The following is a 13,392-nucleotide window of genomic DNA, read 5'->3' as shown; positions in this document are numbered from 1 at the left end:
CTGGGTGCTAACCTAAAGGAAATGGCTGTGGCTGGAGCATCCTATACAGGCAGATAGGAGGTCAATTCCTCCATCCCCCTAGCCCTGCTCTCATGGCATACTTAGTAGGCATGGCAGTATCCTGGCATATGGCAGACTTTTTTTTTTTAGGTTTTTCTTGCATTTGAGAACAGTCCCTGTTCACAACTTTCAGACAAGATTTTTGCTTACTCTTTTTGTTTTCCTTTTTCTCCGTAGACATTTCAGGGTTTTTCCCCTCTTCTGAAGGTCTAATGAAGATTGTAATATATTTTTCTTGGCGTTTTTTCCCCTTCTGTATTATTAGTTCCAGGAATGGTTTCATTTCCTCTGTTTCCTGAACTGGTTATTTGCTCATAAATAGAAAGGCTTCTGGTTTTGTAGTCTCCCTCTTTCATGAGCTTTCAGTTCTGTTACTTCTTTTTCATGGAGAAAATCATAGCATCTTCCCAAATGGCAGGTTGGCTTTCTTGTTTCCAATATGTAAGTTTCTTATTACATTTTCTTATTTGATTGCATTGGCTGGTATCTCACAGAAATGGTAAGCACTGGTAGTGTTACCAGGCTCCCATTTCTTATTCCTAAACTGAATGAAAATGACTGCATTTTATATCAACATAATGCTGCGTTTGGTTTTATACGTAAAGTTGAATATTGAAATACTCTCAAGTAACTTTTTCACTAAGCAATAGTGTTTGATCAAACGTATTCCCTGGGCTGGAGTTATAGCTCAGAGATGAGCACTTGCCTAGCATGTCCAGTTATGCAATATCCTGGGTTCAATTTCTAGCATCACCAGAAAAAAAAATCTAATGGTTTGCTAATATTACAACACTCTAACATTATTAAAATAAACCCCATTTAGTTATGTGTATTGTTTCTGTAAAGCCCATTGTGTTGCATTCCTTCTGCTAATAATTTGAAAGGACCATTTTTTTGCCACGGGGACCTCTTACGTGTTCCCTTTCTAAAAAGAGCATTGCATTGCTGACTTTCTTTCACATTAACCAAACCCTTTTGCTTCAGTGAAGTCCCTTTAGTCTCAGTTCTTATGGCCTTCAGGGTGACTGTAGGTGTCTGACACATGGCTTCACACAAAAGCACAAGACCATTTTTATGTTATTTTGATGTCCTCCAAAAGCCTTGCTGAAATAAGAACTTGGTTGCAGGATGCTGTATATGAAAGATGATCCCAGGAGAGGGTCCCGATGGAGCAGGGGACACAGAGGAAGGGATTCCCAAATAGTATGTTATCTAGCTCTCTGCTGTTGGGTCCAAAGGCACCTCTGAGAAGCCACAGGATGCCCCTTTGTAGGCTGTGCATCTCCTCTCTGCCCTCTGCTTCCTTGAAAAAAAGTTGCCCCCTGGGGCACCAGCACATTCACGTTCAGGCTGACCGGTTCCAGCAGGAGGTGTGAGGTTTATCGTGGAGGGAGGCAGAAAGACAGAGTGTACTGGAGGTATGGGGAAAGGGCCGTAGCCTAGATGGAAGCTAGCCACTCCTCTCTCCAGCCCATTGCCCTGTGTGTCCACCAGGGAAAGCTTCAGAACAGCCCCTCTTATCTCAGATTCTGGGAGAAGCCAACCATCTCTCCGAGTTACAGTCCCTGCACTCTTATGTTCAGACAAAGTGCCAGGAGGCCTTTCAGAGCAAATCCATGGAAAATAAGCTCATGGAAAATTAGTGGCAAGTAATAAGTGTCTGTGCAAGACACAGAGATGACACATGGGAGGCCTATCTGCAGAGGAGTGGGGGCTTTGCAAAATCTGGGACAGTTTGCACTATCAGATCTGTGACTGAACTAGAAATTGTCATGAAATTATGGAGAAATGAGTACATTTTCCAGTATTTGATGTAGGGAAACAAGAAGGAAGTAGTCCTCTTGCTGTAATGGAAAAACAAGTTGAAAAAACTACAAAAGCATAGGGAAATGTGGCCAGGCCCAGGGAGCGGAGGGACTTGCTGGCTGGAACATCTACTTTTACCTGTGCACATTTCTTTTACATGGCTTCCCCTGTGTATTCCTAACTTTTTATCTGGCCTGACTTCATGTCATTGGACATTTCCCACCCCTTGCTTAGACCCATCTCGTCACATGTAAGCAAGAACAGCTGACTTAGGGCATACCAGCTTGGGCAGTCTGAAAACCTTTGTCTAAAAAAGTGCAGCCTCCTTAAGGAGACCTGAGCCCAGGAGCACAAGCCAGGCAGGGACTACCACTGAATGCAATGAGCATCTGACTTAATCTAAGCCACAAAATACTTATGTTTTTCCCAGGACTGAAAACGGTGTTATATTTTGGATTCCCTTCGCCATATGAATGGCCCAGTTTCTAGCTCTCAGTGAAATTGTTGCTCTTTCTGGGAAGTCCTAGTGCATAGCCTATAAACATTGTAAGTAACAGCTGCAGCCTTCAGGATTTACAAGAAAGCAGGAAAAATTGTGTCCTAGACATCATGACCACCATGCAGTTCCTTTAGCCTCTCCTTCCACATCATCATATATGTGAGAAACTCAGGGAAGAGAGTTCACTGAAACAGAAATAGGAGTTCTGAAACCAAGAAGCAAAAAGGGTGATTTCTAATTGAAACAGAAACGAGGTGCTCAGTGATGTGTATAGTGGGGAGGGGGGCACCAGAGATAAGAATTCTGAAAGAAGCTGCATTAAGTGAGCAATGACTTAGTGAAGCCTGAGGCTAGGGGGGTGGTTCTCCCCCAAACCAAAACACTTCTTGGGGCCTTAGGTCAGGGCAAGTACCTGCTGCAATATGAACTGGTCCTGTAGCACGCTATATAAAGTTGTTCAAGACTCAAAGGATATGACTTAAACTTTGTAACTTTGTACAAGGCTGGACCGGATAGCTCTAAACAGACACAAAGAAACTGGGACATAGGCAGGATCTTGTCCTTAAATGTCAAGCAATGGGCTCTCATCACAGTCTGCTCCTGTTGGACAACAAACAGGGCAGAGGCACTGGAGAGAATGGCAGGGGTGTCAGTTGGATTGGCAGACTGAGGCCTGGGACCCAAGGAAAGTGTTTATTGAAGACAGCAGCAAAGTGCTGGCTTTTTGTGCCCAGCAGAAACCGTGCACAGCTGAATTCTGCTCAGCCACTTTCCTTGTATGTGCAGCTGTGGCTTTACACACTTGGGATAGGGATGGTGCGGGGGGTCTGATGGCAGAAGAGTTATGCCTTGGAGATGGGCCTTTGAGCTGGGTTTGTAGGGCAAACACGTCATTCATTTAGATGATACACTTTCTCTGGGGTGGGGGTGACCAAGTTATGGGGAAGTGGAGCCCACACCTGCCACCCACCACCTTGAATCAGTTCTTGGCAAACTCAAAGAACATCAGAATGCTGGGCTGCCCACCTCTCCTGGTAGCCTGTGAGATCCTGCTAAGCTTTTTTCTTCCTGTTTTAGGGTTTATGAGCATTTGATAGAATGCCTCCTTTATTCATTCAACAAATATTTTATCAAGTTTCACGCTTAAGGGAGCAGAGGAAAGAAGTTTGCCACTAGAAATTCCCTCAAGGAATTACAATATTTACTCCTTGCATGTCCTAAAATATTCAGGCCCCAAACATGATTTCTGTTTTTTCCTAAGTGCTTGTAAAGACTTCTTTGAAATGTGGGACAATTATGCAAACCAAAAAAAAAAAAAAAAAAAAAACCAGTATCTAGAGCAAATATTTAACTTTGCTTTTGGTATGTCGAAGTCACCAGCACATGCAAATCTCTCAGACATGTCCTATAAGAGTAACTTAAGGATACAATACATTCATACATACTTTCTTCGAGGAGGGTACAGATTATTTCATTCAGTATTAGTGTTCAAGATTGGACCCTGGTGCAAGACCTCTACCCCCAATTCAGACTCCTAGGACTGAAGATCCTGCAGGGCAGGAAATACCCTCCCTTTCCAGATTATTGAAGAACACAGAGCACAGAGACCTCAATAGTTTTAGACGGAGACACAGCCCCTACAGGGCCGAGTTAACAGTGGATTGGGAATCTGGAGGAGTTCTAGCCCACGAGCACACAGGAACTGGGGACCGTGCCAGGCCTCCGAGCTGGGGGCAGAGGCTCCTGATAGGCTCATTTGGGCTTTGGCAAGGCCAGCAATTCCGGAGTCCTTGGTAAAACAGGATCCCTGGGTGACTCCAGAGGGTGCCATGTGGCCTCTAGGACTCCTCTGAGCAGCAGCTCTTCTCTCACTCCTACCCCCGCCTTTGCATGGCTCGCGGGGCAGTTGTTGGAGACAGGTCTCTTGCCCCTGGACAGAAGGTGCCCAGACCTGGTGACCTAGGAAGCAGCAGCCTGCGAGTTGCCCAGGTACAAAGTTTTGAAGTGCTCTGCTAACGCTTCCTGTATACTCCGGCTCTGCTTCCGAAGCCTATTAAAATAGTCCAGGGTGGGAATCAGCCGCGTTCGAGATAATCGAGCAGAATGAGCCGGGCTGACAACATGAAGGGACTTTCTGGTCCGCTGGGCTGCAGGGGGAGGGGGTTCGCAAGCCACGCAGCCCGCAGCAGAGCGGGGCGGGGCGGCTCTGGGCGCCCAGCGTCTCCAGGGGTTGCTACAACAGACCCCGCTAGCCAAGCTGGAGCGCCAGGGCAGGGGGGGCGGCGGCAGGAGGGGAGGCAGGGACCCCTCGGCCGGCAAGAGGAGCCCTCCCCCACCCTGCCAGGACCCCGGCCGCACCGCCCCCAGGAGCCCCGGTTGCAGGCTGCCGCACGGGGCGGGGCCGCGGCGCTCCTTTCCCGACACCTGAGCCGTGGCGGCCGCGGCTGTGGCTCCCGCGCTCCGGTCCCCGAGGCCGAGCCAGGTGAGCGCGGACGCCGGCCACAGGCGAAGGCTCGGGTCCGCCCCCAACGCACGAGCCACGGTGCGAGCAGGTGAGACCGCGGTTAGGGGCGCTGGAAAGGGCAGTGGGTGTTTCCTAGGTACCCAGCGCTGCTCCCTGAGCCATTTTGAGTGCGTCTTGATTCCAGGAGCACTAAGTACCTGGTAAGCGCAGACCTGGACCCGTAGAAGCTGGGGGTTGGGGAGACGATGCCAGGCGCGCTTCCAGGTGGGGCTCGCTGTCTCACCAGGTGGTGAGACACCCCACCCCCAAAGGTCCCCTGTGGGGCAAAGACCCGTTTGTAAAGCGGCGTGGGCACAGAGTGCAGGAGCAGCCTCTTTGTCCCCTGCCACCTCTCGTTCTTCCTGTCCCTTCCCCTGGGACAGCGCAGGTAGAGCAGCCTCCGCCCCTCGCTGGGTCGGCCTGCCGCAAGTCGCCGCCTGCCTCTCGGGGACGTGGGCCAGCAAACCTGGAGGAGGAGTAGCGGGCGCGGGGCCGCCAGAGGGCGCAGACCCTGCCACTGTGCAAGGTCCCTAGAGACCCCGCTGCGGTCACCCCAGCCCCACCCCCAGCGCCCCTCGCCTGGCGCGCGGAACTGCAGCATCCGAGTCGGAGAGCCGGTGCCTGCGCTTCGGGTGCCGGCAGAGGGTTGGCGGGTCTGGCGCCCCAGTCTCCGGGGTCGCGCGGAGCTCCCGCCGGGTGCCCGACCCCTGCTGCCACGCTCTCCTGCAGGGGTGTGGGGACCCGGCGGGCGCAGGGGAGCGGCCCCCGCGTCCGGCCGCCACCGCCTGTGAATTATGCAGAAGGTTGGCACCGGCGCGCTCGAGTTGCTCAAGTTTCCTTGGCAACTTTCGCCCGGGCATCCCTCCTCCCCTGCGGCGGTCCGCTCCGCCTGCGCGCCCGCGGCCCCGGCGCCTCCACGGGGCGGCCTGGGCGCGCCCCGCGCGGGGAGCGCTAAGGGAAACGCAGACCTCTCACTGGACCCCTCGGCTGGAGCCCACGACTGAGCCAGCTGGTGTGACCCCTGCAATCCACGCGTGGACTTCTGCCGGAGCAGCTGCTGTGGGTCTCGCAGTGGTCTTCACTGCCAGGCTCCGGGGGTCGCTGTGGACCTCACCTTCTGAATGTGAGGGTCGCGGTGGACTTCGCCTCTGAACGTGGAAGGCGAGGGGGTCACCAGTGGACCTTACCGCCGGGTCCCGGAGTCGAGGTGCTGCACCCTTCCACGGATCTGCGCGTGGACCTCTTGTTCTGGGGTGGGTAGAAGCGCGGGCAAGATTCTCGTTTTCTATGGGGCTGGGGGCGCCCAGAGGGCAGAGGAATGGTTTTAGGGACCCTGAATTTTGGCAGCAGAGCTTTTAAAGGGACTCTGGCAGCTTGATCGGAGGTTGTGGGTCCGCAGGTGGAGGGTTAAGCCAGAATACATGGGGGCTAGTGATTGTAGGCAGAGTGTGCTCCCCGAGGCCTCCGAGGTCATCTGAAAATACTGTAGTGGTTTCCACGTGGAAAATCGAGGTAGTACATTGGATAAGTGTGTGACCTGTTTCTCTTCTGAAACTCAAGTTTGAACGTTAAATGAGGTCAATTAGCTAATTAAGCGGAGCTCCTGGAAGCAAGGAGGTAATTTTGGAAGTCCCCTAGGGATTGGTGGTTTGACCTCTGCCTGGAATTTGACCCTCAACCGACCGGGGAGGTTCTGCTGGCCAGGGATCTAGTGGAAGTCATGGTGGATCCAGGTCCTCTGCAATCCACATTCAGTAATAATGATGATCTTCTGCATGCTAGGCACCAAACCTGGTATATGGGTGGGAGAGTGGGATGTCCAGGGCGTTTGCATTTGGAGACCTGAGTTTTCCAAACTTGTATATCACAGCAAGGTTGCCTCTGATTAAAGCAGTGAATCTTCCATTGCCTGGGCAGTGAGCGTGGAGGGAGTTTGGCACTGCTTATTAAGGAAGGGGTAGTGGAGGTGGCTGGTTTAAGGAGGGTTAATAGGTGGTAGCTGTGGGATTTTACCCCCAGAAGTTAGTATCTTTAAAGAGGGCACGAGAGACTCTTGATTCTGTCCAAATGAGTCTCTCTTAATAGTGATTGAATGTTAAAACTCCTGGGAGCAATGTTCTCAAGGAAAGGAAACGAATTCTATTATCATGCTAGGAAAACTTCCAAGAAGGAGGAAACTGGTAAAAAGCTGGTTCATTCTCTGGGCCTCTATGCAGGAGGCTGGGATTCAGGTGTCAAAGGAGCTCTTTATGAATAAGGTGATTTTGGCTTTTTAAAGGCAGATCCCCGGGACTCTGTTGACAGCCCTTGGCTGCTTTTAACAAATTTAGATCCTCAACAGGGAGGAGGAATCTCTGCTCTACTGTCTCCAGCAGCTTTTGTTTAGCAAGCCCTGTTCAGATAAGTTTCCAGATGTTTCTAGGCTTATTCAGTTGTTGCTGTGGATTGTGAGTGTGGCCCTCTGCTGGTGTTTTGAGGCCCCTATCAAGTTCAGGGACTTTGGTCCAGGCCCTGGGAGGGTGGGAGGTGGATATCTAGGGGACAGGATTATTGAGGCTGGTGAGAAAATCTGACCAGAGGAAGGTAAGAGAATTGCAAGATAACACTGCATTTTGTTTCACCAGACCCAGACCACTCCTAAGAGGACTTCTGTAGAAAGTTCCTTAGTAAGCTTGCCTTGTATCTTTGTGTGTGCTGGAGTTCTAAGTGATAGAGTTCTGGGTTTCCTGTGGGTCCCCATGATTAATAGGGACTTATCCAAAGTGAGACACCATGTGGGGGCCCAGAGGTGTGTGCAGAGACCTGGGATAGTTGTGGACAACAGCACCTGACCCCTAAGGTCTCCTTGCCGGGCAGGTAGAGCCTTCTGATCCTGAGAATGGCTTTTAGGACATCCAGGAGGGCATGACCCAAGGGAATTGACATATACAGTCTCTTTAAGAATCCCTGATTATCCTTAACCACTGTGAACCAGTGAGAGGGATGCTTTAGACTCTTTCACCCAAGTGACTTCATTAATTTCCTGAAACTCTTTACCTGGACCATTACGGTGTTTGGGGATCAGAGAAGGGAATACTGCACACAGGTCTATCTTTTTCACCTTTGGAGCTACCAAGCCCTTCTGGGCTCTAGGTGAATGAATTACTTTCTGAAAGATTGTCAACAGATTTAGCCCCCCTTCCCTTGACCCTAGATCCTGTGACCTTTGTGTAAGGTTGTAGCACCTAAAACCAGAGGCTTGCCACGCTTGCTGGCACAGCTGATTTAGGGCTTTCTCTACATGTCACATCAAGATGAGCTTATGATCATTACTGAAGGACCTGCTGCCTTGTGCCAGGCCTGGAGCTGAATGCTAGTGGCTGCCCCTGGGAAGGGGTGGGGACAAAGAGGAGTGGCAGGACAGTTAGTGCATGTGCCCAAGGGTTGTAACAGAAATGTTTGTTGGGTGCTGGCTGTAAAGCCCAGCAAGCGTCCCTGATATGTGTGCAGAAGGGAATATAAAAACATCTGGAAGAGGTCTAGGCTGTTTGACTGCATTCCTGGGACTGGGTGCCTTTGGTAGAAACCATGTAGTCTTGATTCCAAGGTGGGAAAAGCACCACCAGCAGGTGCAGTAATAACAGAGTCAGCAGCTGGGACATGGAAGCCCTGCTTTCTCTGTGTTCTTGCTATCTTTTATCATTCTTTTTTTTTTTTTTTTTTAAGACATGGTCTCTCTAGATTGCCCTTGAGCTTGTGATCCTCTCACCTCAGCCTTTTGGGCAGTACCTCCAGATTCACTGAGATAGGCATGTATCCCCATGGTAAACTGTTTTTGCTGTCTTAAGTCCCACTAAACCCTGAGGAGAGAGTCACCACCAATTACCATTCCTGTTTTATAATCAGAATCCTGAGGCTCAGAGCAGTGAAGCCACTTCTTAGTCCCACAGATAGTGCTTAGGAGCTGGAATTGCACCCGGGCATCGGGGAAGCCCAACCCGTAGATCCCCCATGCTGCCAGGACTCAGAACACATCACCTCCTGGGAAAGTGCAGCTGGAAGGCAGGGAGAAGATTAGTGGTTTGGTTTTTGTGGTAGGAAATTGAGTGATAGCATGTAAAAACCAGTTTCTGATCAGATTTCTCCCTCCTTTCCTTTCTCTGTTTCCCATACTAGTAATCAAACCCAGAGCCTTTGCATTGACCCAGACATTTTTGAATTTTTTTATTTAAATTTTGAACCACAGTGTTGCTGTGTTTCTAAATTGCCTGATCTGGCTTCCAACATATGATAGTCCTGCTTCCAGAATGCTGGGATTATAGGCTGTCTGATCAGCTTTCTTGATATGCTTTTTGTTTTTGCAGAAAAGCAGATTCAGGAATCGGTTTGACCAACTGATGTGTGTTCATCTCACTGGCAGTGCTGGGACTGCCGAGGTTGTCTTTGGAATGCCTCTGATGGAAGCCTTCTCTTCAGGGGTTCAAACAAGGCAGGGAACATGCCCACCCATGCTCGGTGCCCAGAACCTGCCCAAGGTTCAGCCACAGCAACCAGGGTCACTCTGGATGCAAGGCTCCTCTGGGAAGGGTTACTATACACATGCGTCACTTCCCTGGAGGATTAAGCTCTTAAAAGCCTGCCAGCTGTTGGGAGTTTTGAGTAGCAGCAGCAACAAGCAGGGTTCCCCCGACTGGCTGCCAGATGTTGGTGCTGAGCTGAGGCCTGGCATCAGAGGACAGGGACAGTGTTTGGGTGTGCATTGTCCAGGCCTCTCCCTGGGTCCTGCAGTGCAGTGTGGGCATATGGGTTGAATCAGGGCACAAACTCCTCAACAGAGGCCACAGATTGCAAATGGTGGGCCACAGAGGTAAAGACCGATGCTGAGTTTCCTAGGGATTCTGTTGGCAAGCATTCTGGGAAAACACCTTGAGAAATTTTAAGTTTTTAGGAGGTAGGACAGTCAAAGGAAGGTCCTGGTAGGTGATTTCTTCCCTGAGCCAGTGATACCTAGATAAAGATATCCTGGGACAGATGATGTCACCTCTGAACTGTCAACAGGCCAGGCCTGTGAGCCTGGAACCTCATGATTCCCCTGTTGATTTGGGGATGTCTTGCCTGAGATGCTGCCAGAGTGTGGAGTTGCCCAGGACTTGTCTAGCTGCTTCCCCAAGGCTCTGCTGGATACTTGGTGCTTGGGCCTGAAGAGGGCAGGGTAGAGAAGTAGGGACCCCACTGGGTAGGTCATGGAAGGCCTGGAGCCCAGGGGGTGTCTTGCATGTTGGCCCCAGCAGAGTTTAGGCCCACAGCCCACACAGGCCAGGAGCTGGGATTGCCCTGGCAGGTCTGGGAGGAGAGGGCTGAGATGTGAGCCTCCAAGCTTTAAATTTCCTGCAAATTCCCTACTGATGCCTCAGCATGGAGGGTCTTGCAGAGGGATGCCTGTGAGCAGGCCCTAGGGAGCGGGGGTGGGGGGGTAGTGACAGATGCACATACTAGAATGGGAAGGCATCATGGCCATTGCCCTATCATGGTTCCAGGCTTTGCCTTTCTCAGTATCATTAAATAATAAGAAATCATGGAAACCATCAAACTGCTGGCTCCCTTGGCAGGTTACAGACAGAGGAGCAGCTCTGGCTCTTCTGGGTCCAGTGCTGGCACTGCAGCCTAGGGATGATGGGTCACTGGCTGGTGGCTCATGCCCGCACCGGCCAGGATCATTACACTCTAAATATTTACTAGGCGGGGGCAGGGTAGAGTAGGGTGAAGTCCGTGGGTAAACAGTGAGTTTTCTATGGAATGTGAGCCCAGAGTCCAGATGGGGCTGGGAATGGAATTCCTGAAGATATGAACAGCCAATCTGAATTTTGCTGTTAATAATTCCCCAAACACAAGAACAGGAACAAATAGCCTTTTCCTGATTCCTAGAGCTCCCACAGCTCCTTGAACTGCAGCAATGCGTGTTCATCACATCCTTGGAAGCAGGGAACATGGGTCATTGCTAAAGCAACAGGAACGCCTGCATTTGGCTTGTTCACATCTTTAGGGTCTCTATGGGGAAAGCCTCTGGAGGTTAAGTGTCTCATGCTGGGTACTGGTGGAGCTTCTGTCTGGTCTGCACAGGGTTGTTCTGGGGATTGTTCTGTCTTTTTAGTCAGCCTGTCTTTGACAAAGCTTTGTGGTAGTGAAAGTTGGACACCTCTTCGGCCTAGGTTAAGGGGTAGGGATGTGCCTGTCAGGATACCAGGCTGCTGTGGACCCCAAGGATTATTATATTTTTAGCTGCTTCAGAGTGGTGATCTCGTGGCCCTACAGTGATGGTGGAAGTTGGGCTTGCCCTAGACACAGTCTCTGCCCTCCCCTTGGCCTTGGCTGGGTGTGGTAAGCAGGTGTCCTGGGCTGATGTCCCCCAAGCCCCTGCTCTTTAGGGGTGGCAGGGACACCACAGGCCCAATAATTTCTTGAAGTCCTTCTATTTCCCTTCCTTTGTGGTCCTTGCGGTGACTACACATGGTGAAAGTGGTACTCGTAGTAAATGTGGGCATTTAGCCTTTACTGCTCTCCTGATGCCAAGCCTGGCCATCATCCCCACTACAGCTGTGCGTGGACTCTGAGACCACTGTGCCCTTTCCCAGTGACAGGCCAAGATAGAGGATGCTGAATAACTGATTGGAGGTCTCCTGTCTGGGCGTGGACACTGGGTGGAATGATGTGTCAGCCCTTACCTGCCTCCAGGTCATCTTGGGATGTGCTAGTCTGCCCTCCTGGTCACTTCCAGGTGAAGCAGACAGGGCAACACAGCAGTCTTAAAAATCAGGATCTAAGGGCTGCTTTTCTCTCTGAGGAGAGGGTGTTTTTTGTTTTTGTTTATTTTGTGGTACTGTGAATTGAACCCAGGGTCTTTGCACTGAGCTATGTCCCTAATCCTTTGTTTATTTTTAGGCAGAATCTTACAATTGCCCAAGTTGGGTTGAGATTTAAGATCCTCCTGCCTCAGTTTCTGAGAATGCTGTGCTTACAAAGTACATGCCACCACAACTGACCTAATAGGAGCTTTTAAGGACCAATAAACTTTTTGTCTATGTGCATTTGTCTAATGATAATTTGTCTTATGGGAAATTTTAAAAGAGAACTTAAAAGCAGCACTCTATGGGGCAGAAAGATCTAAGCTGAAGCCCCAGCCTGGGTAACTTACTGACTTACCAAGACCCTGTATCGAAAGATAGAAAAACATAAAGATGTAGCTTAGTGCAAAGGCACAATGCCCCACACCACAAACACTATTAATACATTTAAGAATAACAACTCATTACATATTTGCATAAATAACGTTTGTTTACAGAAACATTTTCCAAAAAGGGAATAATCAGAAACAAAGCATACAACAAAGTCCTAGTTATTTTCTAAAACAAGAAAAGCACTACTAGAAGGAGGAACACAGGGCTAGCCTTGTGGACAGGGTCTGGACTCCAAAACCAGCTTTGTCATGCAGCCAGGTGGATATTTTGAATAAAACACATCTGTGAAATTTATTTGAAATTCTAGATGATCCATAGTGGTCCCCACCCCAAGAACAGATAGGCCCTCTGATGCAGAGTCAAAGACAGTGGGAATATGCAGGTCCACTTTCCAGGCTGTCAAGGAGACCTAGTGGGGCCTCCGGAGGTTGTGGAAACACTGGCAGAGTAGCTGGGAGGATGCAGAGTGAGATGGATGTGCAGCAGGGCAGGGGCACGGAGCTATCTGTGGGGTGACTGAGAGGAAGAGGTTGTTCCTAGGCTGGGTGACATGAACCTGGACAGTAACAAGGGGGCAGGAAGTAGGACTCTCTTGTGGGTGTGAGGCTCTGTCCAGTTGGGGGCTGCTCGAACTACACTGTCTGGCACAGGAGAGACTTTTCTCATGTGAATAGGGGCATTTGGGGGAGAGGATGGAGAAGGAGCTGCTACAGAGTCTGGAGAGACCCTGCTGCACAGCTGTGGGATCAGAGGCCATGGAAAGAGATGGAACTGTGTGTGGAGCAACCCCTGCCCCTGGGGGCCAGCATTATTCATCAGCCAGATACCAGCTCAGGGAAGGCAGGCAACTGACCTCACACAACCAGGAGGTGGGGTGGGGGAGGGAACTTCATTCTCAAAGCATATTGTATGTTCCATAAGTGCATATATATGTGATTAGTTTAAGGGCAAACATAAAATATCTTATAAGTATAGAAGTCTAAGCTGATTCTTTGAATCACAGAAATTCAACACTGACTTTTTCAGCACACTTCATTACTGTTGTCAGTTTATATCTTCAGTATTCATGTATCTTTTCACAATACTTTTTTAACTTTTGTCCTAGAATTAAAAGTGATTTTTCCTCCACTATTACAATAATATAGACTCTGGGTTATCTGTATATTTGCATTTTCTAGTGAATTTCATACTTATGCTATTATGTTACTTTTTAACATTCTTCCCTGTCACCCTAGAGGGCTACCTTTAGCATTTCTTTCAAGTTAGTGCTGATGAATTCTTTCAGCTTTCATTTGTCTGGGAATGCTTTT

At 49.7% G+C, this 13,392-nt stretch overlaps 1 protein-coding gene across 4 annotated transcripts in view; it reads left to right on the top strand.

The window, feature by feature from the left end:
* The first annotated feature begins 4,479 nt into the window (after window positions 1-4,479).
* The window catches only part of Shank2 (SH3 and multiple ankyrin repeat domains 2), a 503,818-nt gene continuing 494,905 nt past the window's right edge, over window positions 4,480-13,392 (top strand). The window contains exon 1 of one of the 4 annotated variants that reach the window (XM_063227696.1): window positions 4,480-4,917. In XM_063227696.1, the coding sequence (XP_063083766.1) occupies window positions 4,487-4,917 (431 nt within the window). In that variant the 5' untranslated portion in view covers window positions 4,480-4,486. The remainder of the gene's footprint in view (window positions 4,918-13,392) is intronic. The other 3 variants (XM_063227697.1, XM_063227700.1, XM_063227698.1) reach the window with 3 other exon arrangements.

The sequence above is a fragment of the Cavia porcellus genome, unplaced genomic scaffold, assembly GCF_034190915.1.
Source record: "Cavia porcellus strain 051 isolate PalLab524CR breed Dunkin Hartley unplaced genomic scaffold, mCavPor4.1 scaffold_17, whole genome shotgun sequence".
Taxonomy (NCBI): domain Eukaryota; kingdom Metazoa; phylum Chordata; class Mammalia; order Rodentia; family Caviidae; genus Cavia; species Cavia porcellus.
Note: the sequence above shows the minus strand (reverse complement) of the source record. Positions and strands in the feature narration are given on the sequence as shown.